Consider the following 19,961-nt stretch of genomic DNA (forward strand, 5'->3'; position numbering starts at 1 on the left):
TTTGAGGCTCCAACCACAAGAGTCAGAATCTTTAATAATAATAATAAACAGAGGTAAGATTCTGACTGAGGAGCTTTAAGTGGACAAGAGGTAAATAATCACTGAAGAGTCTCCCTGGGTGTGCACATCGAGATGGAAAAGGGGATGGAGCTGGTGTTAACAAGGGAGAACTGGGAAGGAAATCCCGCTGTGCAGCAGATGATGAGCTGGGATGTGTGCAAGGGATGGGGATGGGGCTGGTTCAGAGGCTGGGACAGGGCTGGGAGTCTGGGCACTACAGGAATTCCCCGAGGAAATGGCTGGTCCTTCAGCTCCCTTCCATCCCCGCCCATTCCGTGGCTGGCCGTGTAAAGGGAATCACCTTTTTAAGACGTGTGGGTGACCTGAGGGTGGGCAGGCCCTGGCACAGGTGCCCAGAGCAGCCCCTGGATCCCTGGCAGTGCCCAAGGCCAGGCTGGACACTGGGGCTGGAGCACCTGGGACAGTGGGAGGTGTCCCTGCCATGGCAGGGATGGGATGAGACAATCGCTGAGGTCCCTCCCAGTACAAACCACTCTGATCCTGTGACTGGGCAGGTTGCCACACACGGGGTGTGCTGGCCCAGGGGGTGTTAGGGACCGAGTGACGAACAGCGGCTACACCTGCTCCGGTATTTATGAAGGAGGAATTAAAGGCTGTCTCCAAAAACACCGTGTTTGGTGCGGTGGGAACATCTCTCAGATGCGTTCTGCATTATCCCGGCATCGGGAATGTGGCAGGGTAGGGATTTGCTGGTCAGAAGGGAATGGCAACAGGTGGTGTCCCTTTGGGTGTCAGAGTTTCAGGGTGAAGGGAACAAAACCAAGGTGTTCCAGCACCCTCGGATCCGGGTGTGCAGAAGGAAAACGGGTCTGGAGTTCTTAAAACAGAACGCGATCAGCTGCATTCCTTCGGGTTTGGGAGCACGGGGTTACATCCCAACTCCTCCTCCTCCTCACCGCTCCACGGGTACCCACCGCGGCGGGAGGAGTATCCCGTTCCCACGGCACCATCCGGACTGATGCTCTGGACGCCCTGGGCTGGCTGGATGCTGCCGGTGTCCCCGTCTGTCCCCGAGCCCCGCGGTGGCACCGCCGGGAGAGCGAGCGGGGGAGCGCTGCGCTCCCCGCCGGGAGAGCGAGGCGGAGGAGGAGGAGGAGGAAGAGGAGGAGGAAGAGGAGGAGGAGGAGGATGCTCCAGCGAGGCTGAGCGAGCATCCCCCACGCAGCGCCTTTGGCGGGCGCTCCCGAGCCGCGCTGCCCGGCTCCGGCTGCGGCCCCTGTCCCCCCGGTCGCCCCGGTCCCCCTGTCCCCCCGTTCCCCCCCGGTCCCCCCCGGTCCCCCGTCCCCAGCGCCGGCGGCTCCGGCTCCACCTGCGAGCCCGATCCCCGGCAGGGCGGCTCGGTGGCCATCCCCCGCGGCTGGGTGGCCATCCCCCGGCAGCTCGGTGGCCATCCCCCGGCGGCTCGGTGGCCATCCCCCGCGGCTGGGTGGCCATCCCCCGGCGGCTCCATGGCCATCCCCCGGGCGGCTCGGTGGCCATCCCCCGCGGCTGGGTGGCCATCCCCCGGCGGCTCTGTGCCCATCCCCCGGCGGCTCGGTGGCCATCCCCCGCGGCTCGGTGGCCATCCCCCGGGCGGCTCGGTGGCCATCCCCCGGCGGTTCCATGGCCATCCCCCGCGGCTGGGTGGCCATCCCCCGGGCGGCTCGGTGGCCATCCCCGGCGGCTCGGTGGCCATCCCCCGCGGCTCGGTGGCCATCCCCCGCGGCTGGGTGCCCGGCTCGCTCGGTGCCGGCGGGGCGGTGCGGCGGGCGCTGCGCAGCGGCGGCGGGCGGGGCGGGCGGGGCGGGCCGGGGGGCGGGCGGCTCCGGCCGCTTAAAGCGGCAGCGGCAGCGGCGCCGTCCCCAGTGCCGGTACCGGAGCGCGGCGGGCAGGGCAGGGCAGGGCAGGGCAGGGCAGGGCGGGCGGCAGCGGCCGAACCCGCAGCCCTCCCCCGGCCGTCCCGGCCCGGCCATCCCGCCCGGCCCGGCCCCCGGGGAGCGCGGGGCAGCGCCCGGGGGCGGCGGCGGCATCACCATGGGCCGGGCGGGCAGGGTGCTGCGGCTGCTGGCGCTGCTGGAGCTGCCCTGCTGCCTGCTGGAGCTGCTGCTCGGGGAGGCGGCCCGCGGGCAGGAGATGTACGCGCCCCACTCCATCCGGCTGGAGGGGGACATCACCCTGGGCGGCCTCTTCCCGGTGCACGCCAAGGGCCCCCCGGGCTCCCCCTGCGGGGACATCAAGAAGGAGAACGGCATCCACAGGCTGGAGGCGATGCTCTACGCCCTGGACCAGATCAACAGCGACCCGGAGCTGCTGCCCAACGTCACGCTGGGTGCCCGCATCCTGGACACCTGCTCCCGGGACACCTACGCGCTGGAGCAGTCCCTCACCTTCGTCCAGGCGCTCATCCAGAAGGACACCTCCGACGTGAGGTGCACCAACGGCGAGCCGCCCGTCTTCGTCAAGCCGGAGAAAGTAGTTGGAGTGATCGGGGCGTCGGGAAGTTCCGTGTCCATTATGGTGGCCAACATCCTCCGGCTGTTCCAGGTAGGGCCGTGCCGCGGGGCTCCGCCGCTCCGGCTCCCCCCGTGCCTCTCCAGGTGCTCCATCCGCCTCCCTCCGGAGCAGCTGCTTCCCCTCCCCGTCTCCCTTCTCCACGGTGCGTGGCGCTTTCTGGATTTATCGCCCCATTTGCACGAAGCAACGCCTGAGGGAAAGGAAGAAAAAAAAAAAAAAAAAAGAGAGAAGAGGCGCTGGTTGCGCTGGGTTGGCGTTAGAGCGAGCCGTGGCTCGGCGGGGATGGATGCGGGCGCACGGAATCCCGGCGCTGCGGGCAGGGCTGGCGGGGCCGCGGCCGCCCCGGCCCGGGGGTCGCGGAGGGTCGGGACAGGGTCAGGAGGGGTTTTCTCCGGCGGAGCCGGGGCTGTGTGGGGCAGCCCCAGCACCCAGCGCCTGCCCGGATCGGGTCCCGGCTCCCTCCCGAGCCCGGCCGGCCGGAGCGGGGGCTCCGGGGGCGGCTGCATCCCGGGAGCGCCGCTCCAGGCTCCGGCGGCTCCGGGAGGAGCGAGGGATGAGCAGAGCCGGAGGATTAGAGAGCCGTGCGTGTGTGTGCGGGGGAGACGCTCTGCAGCGCCTGCCCGTTCTCCGCTGCTCTCCTCTCCCCGTGTGCGCTGCACCTCGTGGGGCTCGGCCACGGAGACCCGGCACCCCCGGGCTCTCATCCTCCTGCCCCACGGCCCTGAGAGCCCATCTGGCCGCGTCTGACCAGGGCTTCATCCCCGGGGCGTGGGGATGTCCCCCCGGGGCGTGGGGATGTCCCCCCGGGGCGTGGGGATGTCCCCCCAGGGCTGGGATGTCCCCCCAGGGATGGGATGTCCCCCCGGGGATGGGATGTCCCCCCAGGGCTGGGATGTCCCCCCAGGGATGGGATGTCCCCCCGGGGCGCTGCTGCAGCCGCCGGGCCCCGCAGCGAGCGCCGGGTGCTCCTCGGCAGCGATCGCGGGTGCGGTGACAGTGACAGAAGCGCCACCAGATGCATCGTGAGCAGCGGAGTTCTTTGCTCCCTGTCCTACGCCTTCGCATGCGGAAGGTGGTGGAGGGATTTTTTTATTTTTGTGCAGCGGGCGGAGAGATCCCCCGCTTTTCCCAGCTGGAAACTTGTGAGGTTTTCACGGCAAATCCACTCGGTGCTGTCAGCAGCCGCCGAGCCTCCTCATTCCCATCTGGCTGCCGGTGCCATCTCCGGCCGCTGCATCCGAGGCGAGCGGGGCGATGCCGCCCTCGCTCCTCGCTGCCCTCTGCTCTGCCCGGCCGGGCTGTGCCCTGGTTATTTTCCTGAAACAACACCGGCGAGCTGTCTCTTTGCCTCGCTCGCCTCCCCTCCTGGCAGATTCAAGCGCATCGCTGCCGGATTCAGCGCCGTGCTGAACCTCCCACAGTTTGTGCGGCTTCACCGTGCAGCTCCTCGTTTGGCGGAGCCGCTCCGTGCCCGGCTCCGCTGCTGCGTGCCCGGCTCCGCTGCTCCGTTCCCCGCTCCGTGCCCGGCTCCGCTGCTCCGTGCCCGGCTCCGCTGCTCCGTTCCCCGCTCCGTGCCCGGCTCCGTGCCCTCCTGCCCGGCCTCTCCGTGCCCGGCTCCGCTGCTCCGTGCCCGGCCCCGCCGCTCCGTGCCCGGCTCCGCTGCTCCGTGCCCTCCTGCCCAGCCTCTCCGTGCCCGGCTCCGCTGCTCCGTTCCCCGCTCCGTTTCCCACTCCGTGCCCGTGCCCTCCTGCCGTTCCCCGCTCCGTTCCCCGCTCCGTGCCCGTGCCCTCCTGCCGTTCCCCGCTCCGTTTCCCACTCCGTGCCCATGCCCTCCTGCCGTTCCCCGCTCCGTTCCCCGCCCCGTGCCCGGCCCCGCTCCGTGCCCTCCTGCCCGGCCGCAGCTCCCCGGGCCGCAGGACACACGAGCTCACGTTCTGCCAGAGCCCAGCAGCTCGGAGAGACGTGAGCCGGGTTGAAGTTGTGCTCGGGTTCGGCTCCAGCAGCTGGCACCAGCCAGGAGGGTGAGATCAGGCAGCTCTTCACTCCAGTTCTCATCCCGCAGCAAGTCCGGGGCACTCCCTACCGAGATGCAGCTCAGAAGGGAATTGTAGGCACCAGGAGGTTTTTGGATAATGCCACAATACCTGCAAAGTCTTTGGTGATACGTTATGTAGTGGAATTTGCAGAAAATAAGATATTTGGACAATTTCTCCATGTCGAGATATTTATATAAACTAAATACTTTAATGTATTGTGACTAAGCATCTGTTCAAAATTGCAATTTAACCAAATCATCCAGAAAGCAGGAACTGGCCCATACTGAGGGATTTTACTGAATATCTATTGTGCAGCTTGGATGAGCTGCCTTGAAGCAGATCTTCCATGCCGTAAAGCTGCTCCCTATTGTCCTCTCCTCCTTCAAAATACAGTTCAGAACATGCTCAGCCAAAAAGAAATAAAAAGAACTATTTTAGGATGAGAACTGGACCTGTTCAGCAAATAAGTGTCATTGTGTGTGGGTGGATGAGAAGTTCGAAGTTAGTGGAAAGAGGAAAACCAAGTACCAATCACAAAAAATCTTGTTAACCCCAGAACTCTTTGAAATTCCTGAGTGTGGCAGGCAGCTTCTTTCTCAGGAGTCACCGTGGGTTTTACTGCCTGGGGCAGTGGGTGAGGGGTGGGTGGATGGCTCTTGAACACTTCCTTGCATGTCAAGCTGGCTTTTCCCTCACATCTGGTAGGTAAAAGCTCCGTGGAGGCCTCTGCAAAGGAATCTTACTGGAGTTTCTGCTTCTCTGACAATGAAAAGTATTTGTGCTGTGCCTTAATGCAGGGAGAAAATCTGTGTAAATACATCTGTATAGATATAGATATATATATATGTATGTATGTATAACCCATCCAGAGCACAGCAGGGCTGCCTCAGCCAGCTCCTGGTGCTTCAGGCGCTTCCACCCCAGGAGGGGCCGGATCCATCCAGGCTGTTCATCTTCCTCTCTGCATGGGAGGCTCTGTTATCTCTGCCTGCAGCTCACCCGCTCCCAGCGCTGCACAGAGCTGGGAGCATCCTCAGCCAAAGCCAACAGGTGGATCAGCAGGGAGAGGCAGTGCCTGGCTCCTCGGCTGGAATTCATCCATGCAATTACTGCTGGAGGTTTTGGAGGAGCTTTCCTGGGGTGAAAAAATGATGGGAGGGATGTCCATGACACTTGGGGTGTTTGCTGTGTGATCAGAGTCCCTCCCCTGCCTCTGGACCTCTCCCCTCCCTTATCCCAGAGCAGCTCCTGGATAAAAGAGGCTGGGGTTGGAAGGTGTTGGGGTGGGAAGGCTCCTCCAGGAGTGTGGGGAAGGGACAGAGTCCTGCTGGAGCCCAGGGGAGCTCCAGCCCTGCCTCTCCCTTTCTCCAGCTGAAGGGCTGGTGCTGATGGAGCCAAGCTGAGACTTTGGGGTGCTCACTGCTCCTGCCAGGCCCCACAGGACGTGTGGGTGGGCACAGGAATTGCCAGTGGGGCAGGATGCCTCTTCAGGCCCCATCTGGGAGGATTCCAGAATGAACTAAGGGGGATGGAAGTGCCCTGTGCAAGCCCAGGGGCTGAGGGAGGGGAGGGGAGGCTGCACCCCCGGGTTCAGCATCTGCCGCTGCCAAGGGCTTGCTGGGACCTGGGGTTAAAGTGAGGAGTGAGGAGCAGCAGCAGCTGCAGGAGCAGGGCAGAGCCCAGCCGGGCAGGGGGGAACAGGGCTGGATGTCTGAGTGTGCCAGAGCTGCTCCAGCTTGGCCACGGCTTCCCCGGGAGCTGCCTCGGGCTGGACTCTCAGTTTTCCATCCATGCTCTTCATCCCCTCCAGCAGGATGAGTGCCCTGGCAGCCCCTGGGGCTGGGTCCTGGTCCCATCCCGTGCCAGGGCTGGCAGGCAGGGATGTGGGGAGCAGGGCAGGTTCCTGCTCCAGGAGGGATCAGCCTCGGGCTGCTGGAGCGTGCCCATGGCCCTGCCCCAACATTCCAGTGTGTCCAAGGCAGGGACTTCTTCACAACACAATTCTATCAGTGCTCACCACTAAATAGCAGCCTGGTCATAAATTAAATATCTCTCCTAAAAATAACACCAGAATAATTTGGAAAGCTGCTTCCAAATGCGCCGGGGAGTTCAGGCAGGATGTTTTTAGGCTGCTGGTTTTGCTTCGGAGAAAATGCTGCTCCTTTGCAGGGTCGTAGCTTTCCCTGCAAATGGAACTCCATGATAAAACCATTGCCAGGGTGTTTTTCATATTTTCTGGGAGTAGAGCCACACAATATGGGGAATATCAGCACCCTGATTTTTTTTTTTTTAATGCTGGAAATCTTATTTTTTGTGCTCCCTTAGAATTACGTACTTCTCATGACAGGCATTAATAATAAACAAATTACTGCTTCAGGTTTGTGTCCTCGGTGGATGCAATCTGAAAGAGTCGATTAAGAATCATTTTGTTCTTGTGCAAATCTCTGTGGGATTTTATCAGGGGTGGCTCTTGTGGCCCCGAGGAGGCTGTTCCTGAGCCCCTTCAGGGAACTTTGCAGCACACTGGGCTAAGGGAGTGTAAATTGGAACATCCCTGATCTCCCTGGGGGTGTTGGCTGCCTTTCCTTCCTGCTGAAGGAGGAAGATGACAGTTGCAGTCCTGCCTTCTGCTCCAGACACAGTAATCTCAAAAATGAGATTATTTGGAAAGGAAGGGAGCTTAAAAGTGCAGCTCTGAGTAGGATGCTGCTCTTTTCTTGTGAAATGCACACGCTTTTGCCAGGCTCTCTGGGGGAGGCTGTCGGGCTGGGATTGGGATGGGGATTGGGATGGGATGGGATGGGATGGGATCCATGGGATGGGATGGGATCCATGGGATGGGATGGGATGGGGCTGGGGCTGGGGCTCAGCTGCTCCAGGGAGTCAGGGGAGCACTGGAGGCTGCTCCTGCCAGGAATGCTCCTCAGGCACAGGGAGGAAGGGCAGGGCTGTGTGAGGATGTACAGAACCGTGTGTGATCCCATGGTTCCAACAGATCCCTGGGAAATGTTTGGTTGCTGATGGGTTCCACACTGCTGATCTGATCAGTTTCTACAAACTCCTTTTAATTCCCAGGAAGATGTTTGCAATCTGGCTCTTCCTCCCTCTCAGTTCAGGTTTTTTGCAGGAATGTGGGATATAGACACATTCCATGGGATGTAATTTCCATTCCAGATCCATGTGTTGAGCCCCTCCTGCTGACCTTGCCCTGATGGCATGTGGACAAGTTTAATTGATAGAATTTTCATGGATGGAATGTACCTGGGCTCTCACTGGGGCTTGGGAAGAAAACTCCCACATTTCAGCAGTCTTTTTCTCTGGATGCTAATTTATTGTGAACTCCTGATCTGATTGTTGCATTTTCCTCTCCTCACTTCAAACAGGACAATACTTTTTAGGCAACAGAGTAATGATTCATTTTAGAAAAGATATTTCAGGAAACTCCACATTCTTCAGTTTCTCACACAGAGAGTGGAAGAAAAAGCTGAAAATAGGAAACAGCAACCTTTAATTCTTTGCCTCTTCTAAAAAATAAAAAAAAAAAAGAAGAGGGTTTTGTGGGTTTTTTTTTGTGTTCCTTAATGAGCTTTCATTTTAGCAGCCTCTCAGTATTTGTCCTTGTTGATAGTGAGGCCCTGACGTGTGTCAGCACCCTGAGCCATGATGTGCTGTGCCTCAGCTGTGAGGCTGCACCACAGACATGTGGAATCTGATTTTCCCTATATAAACAAAAGGCCAGGAAAATCCTCACTTCAAGAATTCCACATGGGGAGTCACTAATGAGAGGTTGGAGGTGCTGGGAATGTGTTTTTCTGGAACGCTGTGTTTTGGAGGTAAAATTAATTTTCTTGACAAGGCAAAATTCAATTTGAGCAATAATCTTGGCTCTTAATCTGTTTTCAAGTGTCTCTCTTGAGGCAGAAGGGACTGCAAAGGGTCATTTGGAAGGAGAGTGGTGCTGCCAGGAGAGGGATGCTCATCCACGGAGAGGGACAGGGAGGGATGATGGGCAGAGGGGTCAGGGATAATAGGGGCTGGCACAAGGGGTGCAGGAATGGAGAAAAAGAGATTTTCAGCAAGTTCACTCGTGCAATTTACTCTTTGAAACAAAATAAGGTGACCTCTCTGGAATGACAAATGGAGGGATCATTTCAAGGCATTAATTTTTATGAAAGAATTATTGATCTGCTTTGGAATCTCATAACAGTAATACTACAAAACTACATGGAGTCTGTTCCATATTTTATTCTATTAAATGAGTTTTGCTTGGAGGCATTAAAACCATCCAGCACAATACTCTGTTTCGTAAGATCAGATGTTGTTATTTCTATTTATAGTTGTATTCAAATTAATCTCAATGAGTGACAATGCTGACTGTCCCAGACACTGGACTATGATGAATTTTATCATAATATCGGGAGATACGAAGCATGTAATTAAGGCTGTTTGGAGAGCATGGAATCCAATCTAGCCAGGTCATTAGTGTGGTGAGAGGGTACCCAGGCAGAGAGAAACCTAAAGGAGAACAAGGATTTCCAGAGCTCTGCTCGTTACTGATGATTCACGAGGTCCTCCCAAGCCCTTCTGCTGAAGGCAGTGCAGTTGTTGTGAGCCATCAGCAATTTAAAGGCAATAAAAGCTGCTCCTGCTCAGGGGCAGGGAAAGGTGGTGCCCACAGCTCCCTCCTGGCAGTTCCCTTGTGCTTCCCCTGGCTGGAGCCAGCCCAGCCCCCAGAGCCTGCAGAGCTCTCCAGCCCCAGGAGCACACGCTGATGGTTCCTGCTGCCAGGCTGGGCTGGAGCTCTTGGATGTCCCCGTGTCCCCAGGGCCACCCTGGGCTGTGTGTGCTCTGTTTTGGGAGCTCAGGGGATCAGGGTGGGAGCAGTGGGTGCTCAGGGGTGTCCATGGGCTGTGCTCTGTGTTTTGGGAGCTCAGGGGATCAGGGTGGGTGCTCAGGGGTGTCCATGGGCTGTGTGTGCTCTGTGTTTTGGGAGCTCAGGGGATCAGGGTGGGTGCTCAGGGGTGTCCATGGGCTGTGTGTGCTCTGTTTTGGGAGCTCAGGGTGGGAGCAGTGGGTGCTCAGGGGTGTCCATGGGCTGTGCTCTGTTTTGGGAGCTCAGGGGATCAGCAGTGGGTGCTCAAGGGTGTCCATGGGCTGTGCTCTGTGTTTTGGGAGCTCAGGGTGGGAGCAGTGGGTGCTCAGGGGTGTCCATGGGCTGTGCTCTGTGTTTTGGGAGCTCAGGGTGGGAGCAGTGGGTGCTCAGAGGTGTCCATGGGCTGTGCTCTGTTTTGGGAGCTCAGGGTGGGAGCAGTGGGTGCTCAGGGGTGTCCATGGGCTGTGTGTGCTCTGTTTTGGGAGCTCAGGGGATCAGCAGTGGATGCTCAGGGGTGTCCATGGGCTGTGTGTGCTCTGTTTTGGGAGCTCAGGGGGTCAGCAGTGGGTGCTCAGGGGTGTCCATGGGCTGTGTGTGCTCTGTTTTGGGAGCTCAGGGGATCAGGGTGGGAGCAGTGGGTGCTCAGGGGTGTCCATGGGCTGTGTGTGCTCTGTTTTGGGAGCTCAGGGGATCAGCAGTGGGTGCTCAGGGGTGTCCATGGGCTGTGTGTGCTCTGTTTTGGGAGCTCAGGGGGTCAGCAGTGGGTGCTCAGGGGTGTCCATGGGCTGTGTGTGCTCTGTTTTGGGAGCTCAGGGGATCAGCAGTGGGTGCTCAGGGGTGTCCATGGGCTGTGTGTGCTCTGTTTTGGGAGCTCAGGGGATCAGGGTGGGTGTTCAGGGGTGTCCATGGGCTGTGTGTGCTCTGTTTTGGGAGCTCAGGGGATCAGGGTGGGTGCTCAGGGGTGTCCATGGGCTGTGTGTGCTCTGTTTTGGGAGCTCAGGGTGGGAGCAGTGGGTGCTCAGGGGTGTCCATGGGCTGTGCTCTGTGTTTTGGGAGCTCAGGGGATCAGGGTGGGTGCTCAGGGGTGTCCATGGGCTGTGCTCTGTGTTTTGGGAGCTCAGGGGATCAGGGTGGGTGCTCAGGGGTGTCCATGGGCTGTGTGTGCTCTGTTTTGGGAGCTCAGGGTGGGAGCAGTGGGTGCTCAGGGGTGTCCATGGGCTGTGCTCTGTGTTTTGGGAGCTCAGGGTGGGAGCAGTGGGTGCTCAGGGGTGTCCATGGGCTGTGTGTGCTCTGTTTTGGGAGCTCAGGGTGGGAGCAGTGGGTGCTCAGAGGTGTCCATGGGCTGTGTGTGCTCTGTGTTTGGGAGCTCAGGGGATCAGGGTGGGTGCTCAGAGGTGTCCATGGGCTGTGTGTGCTCTGTTTTGGGAGCTCAGGGGATCAGGGTGGGTGCTCAGAGGTGTCCATGGGCTGTGTGTGCTCTGTGTTTGGGAGCTCAGGGGATCAGCAGTGGGTGCTCAGGGGTGTCCATGGGCTGTGTGTGCTCTGTTTTGGGAGCTCAGGGGATCAGCAGTGGGTGCTCAGGGGTGTCCATGGGCTGTGTGTGCTCTGTTTTGGGAGCTCAGGGGATCAGCAGTGGGTGCTCAGGGGTGTCCATGGGCTGTGCTCTGTGTTTTGGGAGCTCAGGGGATCAGCAGTGGGTGCTCAGGGGTGTCCATGGGCTGTGTGTGCTCTGTTTTGGGAGCTCAGGGTGGGAGAAGTGGGTGCTCAGGGGTGTCCATGGGCTGTGCTCTGTGTTTTGGGAGCTCAGGGGATCAGCAGTGGGTGCTCAGGGGTGTCCATGGGCTGTGTGTGCTCTGTTTTGGGAGCTCAGGGGATCAGCAGTGGGTGCTCAGGGGTGTCCATGGGCTGTGCTCTGTGTTTTGGGAGCTCAGGGGGTCAGCAGTGGGTGCTCAGGGGTGTCCATGGGCTGTGCTCTGTGTTTTGGGAGCTCAGGGTGGGAGCAGTGGGTGCTCAGGGGTGTCCAGCTCCATGGGCAGTGTTTTGGAGCAAAGCCTTTTGCAGCAGAGCCGGTGTCAGGTGCGGGATGGGGCACCCTGGGCACACCTGAGCTTCCCAGAGGGATCCCAGCTCCTCTGTGGGGACAGAGGCCAGCCCCAGGTCCCTGTGGCTGAGGCTGTGGTGCTGAGGACACTTTTGCTGTGTCATTTGGGATCTGGAGAGCATTAAGATGCTGTGTGAGTCTGGGCATTCTCTTATCCCTCAGCTGTCGGGTGATGCTGGCCGGTGCCTCCCTCCCCAGCCCTTTGAAATGAGCTTGGCAAATGTTCCCAAAGCCCTGGGACGTGCTCCTGGCTGGAGATCTCCTCTCAGGGCCTTGGGATCAGTGAAGCACTTGGGCTGCCTGGCCTCTGACTGACACTGGGAAGAGGAGGAAGCCTGGAGACCTCCCCTTCCCAATGCCCTGCGCTGCCTGAGGTGCTGCAGCTCCGGTGTTTGCATATTCAGGGCACATCCAACAGCTCTGGTTTGGTCTGGGGTGTGGGGAAAGGGTGGCTTGAGCTGTGGGGGTGGAGGGGACGGCTTGGAACAGTCACAGGTCACAAGATTTCATCCTGATGATGGTTCTGTTTAATGCCTCTGAGCATGGATGTGTATGTGGGTGTTTTTATAGAGATACACAAAACCATTACTGTTGTATGTACTTATGCTGTGAATGTGAGCTCTTTCTGTAAGGTCTTGCTCAGGGCTTGGGCTGGGAAGGGCAGAGCTGTGCTGGGTGAGGAGAGGATGGAGCATCTCTGTCCCTGTGTGAGCTCTGTCACCTGCCTGATCAGCTCTTTGATCCTGCCTGGCTGCCATGAAGATGATGTTAGGGCTCAGAACAATCAATCTCGGGTGATAAACAGAGAAAAGATGTGGTTTAGGAATCCTGAGCCACCTCAGAGGCTTTAGCAGCACCAGCAACAGGCTGTGCTTGGGCTGGGCTCTGTGGGGACAGAGTGAAGGGAACTGCTGGAAAGGTGTGGCTGTGCAGGGTGAGAGGGTGCTGGGAGGAGGATGCCCTGCAGGGACAGCTCTCCTGTCACACAGCACAGCCAGGGCCAGGGAGGGCACAGCTGGCACAGCTGGCACAGCTGGCACAGCTGGCACGCTGCCCTAGCCCAGGGGCAGTGCCCTGGAGCCGCTGCCAGGTCACAAGCTGGGCAATCTGGAGCTGGCTGGGTGTGATCCTGGAGCTCTCCTGCTGTCACAGCAGCCCCTCAGATCTTGCTCTCACACTTGTACAGCTGCTGTAGCTCCTCCCTTTTAAAATACAAATTAATTTTTGCTATCTTGAGGGAAACACAGAGCAGTCAGTGTCAGAAGTCAACGTTTCATGGCCAAAGAAAGCTTGGCTTGACTGACTGCAGGTGTCAGAGCAGAGCACTTGTCCCCATGGATGTCCTGGTGTCCAGAATTTGCTGGTTTAAAAACACCTCTCGCTCCCCACAGCTTGGTGCTGAAATGATAAGATCCAGGTGAATCTAATGGATGGCTGGAATTGAACACTGGGATTTAATGGCAGCTCCTAAGAGCATCTCCCCAGCAGAGACAGGACTGAGTTTGTTTCCCATGGAGTTGTTTCCCATGTGGATCCCATCAAAAGCGAGTCCTAATGGACAGGATCAAGGCCAAATTCCATTTAATAAAAAATGGCAGGAATAACTACAAAAATAAAGACAAACTGTCAGCTCAAATTTGGCAGGAAGTTGTTATTTTTGCAGGAATAAAATCCAGCACTAATAGAGATGGTTTAGTGATTTTTAAAGCAGGTAATTTTGTGGCAGGGCTTGGATGCACAGAAATTATATTGACAATAAAAATTAATTAAACGACTTTTTGCAGGTTTGTAGTTTTTCTATCTGACAGCATTACAGAAAATCTCCCAGTAACTGGATGATCCTTAAGGTTCCTTCCTTCCCAACCCATTCTGTGGATGATGATGCAAAGGAAATTCTCTTTTTGAGATATATCTGCTATGGCTACAGTGCAGGCTTTTCAGAGGAGGAAAAGACATTTTGATTCCCCAGCAGACTCTGGACAACTGGAATGGACAACTGGAAAGGGTTTGAGTGCCCATCCCTGGAGTGGCCAGGGAAGGGCTGGAGGTGGCACTGAGGGCTCTGGGCTGGGGACAGGGTGGGATTGGGCACAGCTGGGACTGGATGGGCTGGGAGGGCTTTTCCCAAAGCTTCAGGGATCCTGGGATTCTCTGAACTGGGAGCTCACTGCCTGCTTCATCTCCTGCAGCAGAATGTTGGTGTCCCAGGTGAATTGGACACCGGGATTTTGGACTTCACAGGATTTTGGAAGCTGACACAAAAAGTTGAATTTTCCATCTGCCTGCAGTGCCCAGGGTGGCAGCAGCCCTGAGGGAGTGCCAGCTCGTTTGCTCTTGTTTGGCTGAACTGGAAATGTGGAAATGAGGGATGGCCTGGGTGTTTCCAGCCCCATGGAGGATCCCAGGGCAGCTGCACAAGTCCTTCTGTAACACACCAGGATCCCCAACACCTCAGTGTGGAACAGGAGCAGAGCAGAGGTAATGGAGTCCTTGGAAAAGCCACTTTTCCTTCTTCAGGAATATTTCAGTGACGTGGTAAACTGTGAAGAGCATTAAATCCATGAAGAAATGAAATAAATCCCAAATACAATTTTTCCCACCTGTGAAAAATGTATTTTGCTGGGCAATCGAATTGTTAAAAAAAGCCTCCTACCCATGTGCTTATTTTCTCAGGAAGAATCTCCTTGCATTTCAGAAGAGAATAAAGGAACTCTGGGCACAAAAGCACCAAGGAATGGGGCTGTAAAATGTCCTGCTCTTGCCCAGCCAAGCTCGTGCTGCTCCATCTGGCAGTGAAACGCTGCTGGTGCCTCCTCAGCTGTGCCTCCCATGGCTCTGCTCGGACAGATGTGGGCAAGGAAACACAGCCCAGGGGTGATTCTGGGGCTGCACCTCTGCTGGAGCCCTCAGCTCTGGATTTACACAGATTTCAGGACCCAGGAGCTGAGCCTGGCTCCAAACTGTGCTCAACACCACGTGCAGAACTGGAGTGGAGCCATTCCTTGGAATCATGGAATCATTAAGGTTGGAAAAGACCTCCAGGATGAAGTCCAGCCTTTGGAGTGGATCTGGGCCCTGCCACAGCAGTTGTGTGTCAGCAAGGACAGGCTGCAGGAGGAGCTGAGAGGTTTCACCCCTGCTCTAAAGCAGGAAGCAGCTCAGAGCAGTTTATTAAAATGCCAGCAGTTCCTCGGGGCAGACTCGCTGATTTGTGGCAGCAAGGGATGGGACAGACTGTAGGCAAGGCTTTATTGCTCAGAATTGCTCTGGTTTGACTTTTGCTGCTTTCTCACGAGGAATTTTTAGCAATGAACGTGTGTGCTGTGTGTGCTTCTCCCCAGAGCAGCTGGGGCTGCCCCTGGATCCCTGGCAGTGCCCAAGGCCAGGCTGGACATTGGGGCTGGAGCACCTGGGACAGTGGGAGGTGACCCTGGGACAGTGGGAGGTGACCCTGGGACAGTGGGAGGTGACCCTGCCATGGCTGGGGGACACTGGGGGGGCTCTGAGGTCCCTCCCAACCCAAACCATTCCAGGATCCCGTGCCCAGGACCCCATGGCTGCACTGCAGAGCTGCCTCTGCCCTGCAGGGAGCCTGGCAGGGAAGTGTCCAAGTGCTGGGTGAATTCCCTGGGATGCTGAGCACAGGGAAGGGCCATGTTCGGGTAAGTGACAGCCTGTCACTGCACTGAACAAAACACTCTCAGGAGCTGGAGCAGTTTTAAAAATAGAAAGCAGGGAGCAAATGGCCTGGCAGGGAGAGGCAGCACTGGGAGAGATGGAATTGGCTCTAATGGGCTCAGGCTGTGCTGGGGATGGAGGGCAGCGAGCTGCAGGGGGGAGCACAGGGACTGCTCCCTCCTGGCCCCTTTAGCAAAGTTATTTTTATTCCTAATTTGGACAGAGAACTTCCCCAGACTTGTCTGGGCACCATGAGGGGCTGCTGGGCTGGGCTGGGGGGTGGGGAGCAACAGCAAACCCAGGGCTGCTCTGGGACCTGCTTTATATTACAAAATCTTGTATCCTAGAAAATGTGTCAGGCCTGAATTAGACAGTAGCTGATTTCAAACAGCAGTACATGACCTGACTCCTGCCTGCAGCAGGTTAGTGCTCTGTGTAAGCAGAGATGGGATTTTTATCTGATTTTTATCACACTCTTGCTCAGTCCTGTGAGCTTCCCAAATGAGCCCCAGCAGCCCCACAGACCCTGCTGGTACCCAGGGGCAGCCCAGTGACCTCCCAGTGCCCAGGGATGGGCAGATCCACATGAGCAGGGTCTGCCTGTGCCTGTGCTCAGCTCTGGGGGATCCTGCAGCCTCTCAAACTCAGCAGCTTCACGGTCAGAACAGCAAAACAAGGTAAAAAAAAATTTTTTTTTTTTGCTTTGCAGGTTATTTTTTCCCCCCTCATCTTTTTCCCAGTGCTCACATAAATCAAGAAAAATGTGGTACAACTGGAATCTGTTTTCCTTAACAGTTGGCAAAGTGGTGTCTGTGCTATTGAACCTGAATCCTTCGGCAGATGCCAAACCCACAAAGCCATTCCCGTTTTATTTTAAAGCCATGCTGCTCATCCTCATTTCAGGCGTCACAGATATAACAGATATATTTGGAAGACATTGTTTGGGGGTTTTTGATCTATAAAATACAGCCTGTCATAGAAATGGGTGTGTAACTCAGCAGAATTTGTGTGTGATGTATAAATCCTTCACGCTGAGAGGACTGTGCTAAGGATTTGTCTTGGGAAAGATGGCCAGCAAGGGTTTGACCTCAACCAGGGCTTCTCCCTGCCCATATAACAGTAAAAATATACAAATGATTGCAGTGACAGTGCATAAAGAGCTGGCTTTTGTCTGGAGAGGATTTGTCAGCACAGTGGTAGGGCCGTTACCTTGGGGTTTGGCTCGAGTTCTTGCAGGGACAAACACAAAATCTACCTGGAAATAAGCGGCCCCACATTCCCTGCCAGAGCTTTGGGAAGAGGAATTCTGCTGGACTTGTGGCAGTGCTAAGCAAGTGTCTCCTCATGCAGAGGAAACGCTGGGCACTTGTCACAGGGTTGATCTGTGGCTGCCAGCGTTGCTGGGTGTCCAGTGCCAGCCTGGCTGGGGAATCCCAGAGCAGGGGAGCCTGGATTTGGCACTCAGCTGCTGCTGGGTGTGCCCAGCTGGGTGTGCCCAGCTGGGTGTGCAGGTGCTGCCAGCAGCATCGAGGGAATGGGATCTGGGAATGCTGGAGGTGAAACCTGCTTTGTGCCCTGGCAGAGCAGAATCTCTGTGCTGGGGCTGGCCTGGGAAGGAACCAAAGGAGGCTGAGCAGAGCTGTGAGAATCCCAAATCCCACACCTGCCTGAGGATCAGAGCCTTTCCTTGGCAGTACAAAGGGATCAATGAGATCTTTAATGTCTGCCTGCCAAACCTGATCCTGCTGTGGCAGCAGGAGAGCCCTGCTCGTGCAGCTCCTCAAAGCCTTGTGCTGGAGCCTCTCTGGCCCTGCTCACTGATGGCAGCTCCAGCTGCTGAGCCAAAACCCAGCCCAGGGGGATTTTGGGCATTGCTGGGATGGATCTCCAGAGCAGACAAATACATCCCAATATTATTGGTTTGTCTTTGTGCTACAATGGATTTCTCAGGTGAATGAGTTGGGTTTTTTTTCCCCAATTTGCACTTTATCATTCTGCCTCTCCAAATGGGATTTTAAATTCACACCTTGTTGACAGGAACATGATTTGGGGGATTAGAGATCACAGCCTGGCTGGTGACTGTGACCAGCAGCCCCTCCGAGGCCCTGTGAGACAGCAGCCAAGAGTCACAAATAGAGAGATCCAGGAGAAAGGAGGAGTGGGACTATGTGCTTGATTTAAGATGTGATCACACTCTTTGGACTTAATGAACTGGCATTTTTTGTAAAAAAGCCCCCTACCCCAATAGAAAAAACACTTAAAAATACAGATTTCTTAAAACCTTGCAGACACAGAACTGCCTCAAACCCCAAAACACAAACCCACGGTTGAGCAGTTATTTTAATGAGAGTGGAGGTTCTCATGGTAACTCCTGGCTGCAGGAGCTGGGATATCAAAAGTCACACAAATACAATGGCTACAGCAGTGAAATGTGCTCTGAGATGCTCAGGACATTTCCCATGCCTTTCCCCAGTCCAGGAGACAATCTAAGCTTGTGACCTGTATATTTTATAGGCAATTAAAAAATTTTCATTCATTTTGGCGCTTTGAGAAGTGAAGGGAGACACATTAAAAGTAAAGAGATCTCCTGCTCTCTATGTAAAAATACTCATTGATACAAAAAGCTGATGAATAAAACCTTAAGCAGTAAAAAGTGCTACTGGTGTGCTGTGTGAAGTGTGCAAGGATAATTCCCTGTGCTGGAGCCCATCCCTGATCTCATTTGGGTTAATTGTCCTAATGAGACACTGCAGTTAAGTTGTCTCGTCTCTCCTGCCCATGATTTTTTCTTTAGCTTTTCTCAAAGTTGATTTTTTATCCCCATGTGCTGTTCTCACGCGTGGTTCTGTACATTAACAATCGGGGGACGACAGTTCTTCTATATCTTTTTCAAAATGTTCCTTGGGGAATTATGCTTCAGCCAGGGAAACTGTATGTTTCATTATCAAAAAGGTTCCAGGCTTTATCAGAGTCTTTTTGTTATAGTTGTCATGGAGGTTTTTATTATTATTGTTAAATTGAATAATGGGGAGGAACCTGTTCTTAAGCCTTTGCACAAGAACTAAAATTTAAATCCAGATAAATCTGCTCTGTTTGTAAAAGTGACTTTTTAAGGTTAACTGCATTAGGTCCAATCATTGGAAGTGCAGCTTTGTTACTTTATCTGAATTAGATAGTGAGGGGTTTTGCAGCTGTAATAAGGGAAGATTGAGCTTGACTTTTAAATGCAGATGGAATGTCTGGGAGTTATTTTTCAGGGCCTGATCTCTTGGTAATCACAAGAAACCCTCCATGAAGCCTCACAGCACTGCACAGGAGCCCAGCAGGGCTGGAGCCTTCTGGAAGTGTCAGGGAAAGAGATCTCAGAACCATGGAGTGGGCTGGGATGGGATGGGTTGGGTTGGGATGGGTTGGGATGGGTTGGGTTAGTTTGGGTTGGGATGGGTTGGGTTGGGTTGGGTTAGTTTGGGTTGGGATGGGTTGGGATGGGTTGGGTTAGTTTGGGTTGGGATGGGTTGGGTTGGGTTGGGCTGGGCTGGGATGGGTTGGGTTGGGTTGGGTTAGTTTGGGTTGGGATGGGTTGGGTTAGTTTGGGTTGGGTTAGTTTGGGTTAGTTTGGGTTGGGTTGGGTTAGTTTGGGTTAGTTTGGGTTGGGTTGGGTTAGTTTGGGTTAGTTTGGGTTGGGTTGGGTTGGGATGGGTTGGGTTAGTTTGGGTTGGGTTGGTTTGGGTTGGGTTGGGATGAGTTGGGTTGGGCTGGGTTGGGTTAGTTTGGGTTAGTTTGGGTTAGTTTGGGTTGGGATGGGTTGGGTTGGGATGGGTTGGGTTAGTTTGGGTTGGGATGGGTTGGGTTAGTTTGGGTTAGTTTGGGTTGGGATGGGTTGGGTTGGGATGGGTTGGGTTAGTTTGGGTTAGTTTGGGTTGGGTTGGGTTAGTTTGGGTTAGTTTGGGTTAGTTTGGGTTGGGATGGGTTGGGTTGGGATGGGTTGGGTTAGTTTGGGTTGGGATGGGTTGGGTTGGGTTAGTTTGGGTTGGGATGGGTTGGGTTAGTTTGGGTTGGTTTGGGTTGGGCTGGGTTGGGTTAGTTTGGGTTAGTTTGGGTTGGGTTGGGCTGGGCTGGGTTGGGATGGGTTGGGATGGGTTGGTTTGGGTTGGGATGGGTTGGTTTAGGTTGGGATGGTCCTTAAAGCCCCCCCAGTGTCACTCTGCCATGGCAGGGACACCTCCCACTGTCCCAGGCTGCTCCAAACTCCATCCAGCCCAGCCTTGGGCACTGCCAGGGATCCAGGGCAGCCCCAGCTGCTCTGAGCTGCTTCCAGCAGGGCTGGAGGTGGATTTTATTCCTAGTGAGCACCAAGTGCTCCCCTTTGGGTGGGACTGAGGTGCTCCCAGCAGGAGCAGCCGGGCTGGGGACAGCCCTGCCCTGGGGGACAGCGTGCTAATTGTTATTCTGCATTAAACCAGCTATCAAAGACCCCCGGGATCCAACAGCTCCCGGATTCTTGGGGCTGGGATGAAACCTGAATGAGCAATAAGGAGATGAAAAACTTGGCTGTGAGCGAGCTCCTGCAGCTGGGAGTCACCGCAGTGAGGAGTTGGAACCTCTTTGAAATGTGGGTCAGATCCAGCAAAGGGGTTTCAAACGGTTTTGTCTAAAGGAAAAAAAAGAAAGGAGAGGAGTAGTTTGAAAATGTCAATAA

At 55.8% G+C, this 19,961-nt stretch overlaps 1 protein-coding gene across 3 annotated transcripts in view; it reads left to right on the forward strand.

Annotated features, from left to right (window-relative positions):
* The first annotated feature begins 1,957 nt into the window (after positions 1–1,957).
* The window catches only part of GRM7 (glutamate metabotropic receptor 7), a 236,553-nt gene continuing 218,549 nt past the window's right edge, over positions 1,958–19,961 (forward strand). For all 3 annotated transcript variants that reach the window (XM_058844701.1, XM_058844700.1, XM_058844702.1), the window contains exon 1: positions 1,958–2,604. In XM_058844701.1, the coding sequence (XP_058700684.1) occupies positions 2,095–2,604 (510 nt within the window). In that variant the 5' untranslated portion in view covers positions 1,958–2,094. The remainder of the gene's footprint in view (positions 2,605–19,961) is intronic.

This window comes from Poecile atricapillus, chromosome 9 (assembly GCF_030490865.1).
Source record: "Poecile atricapillus isolate bPoeAtr1 chromosome 9, bPoeAtr1.hap1, whole genome shotgun sequence".
Taxonomy (NCBI): domain Eukaryota; kingdom Metazoa; phylum Chordata; class Aves; order Passeriformes; family Paridae; genus Poecile; species Poecile atricapillus.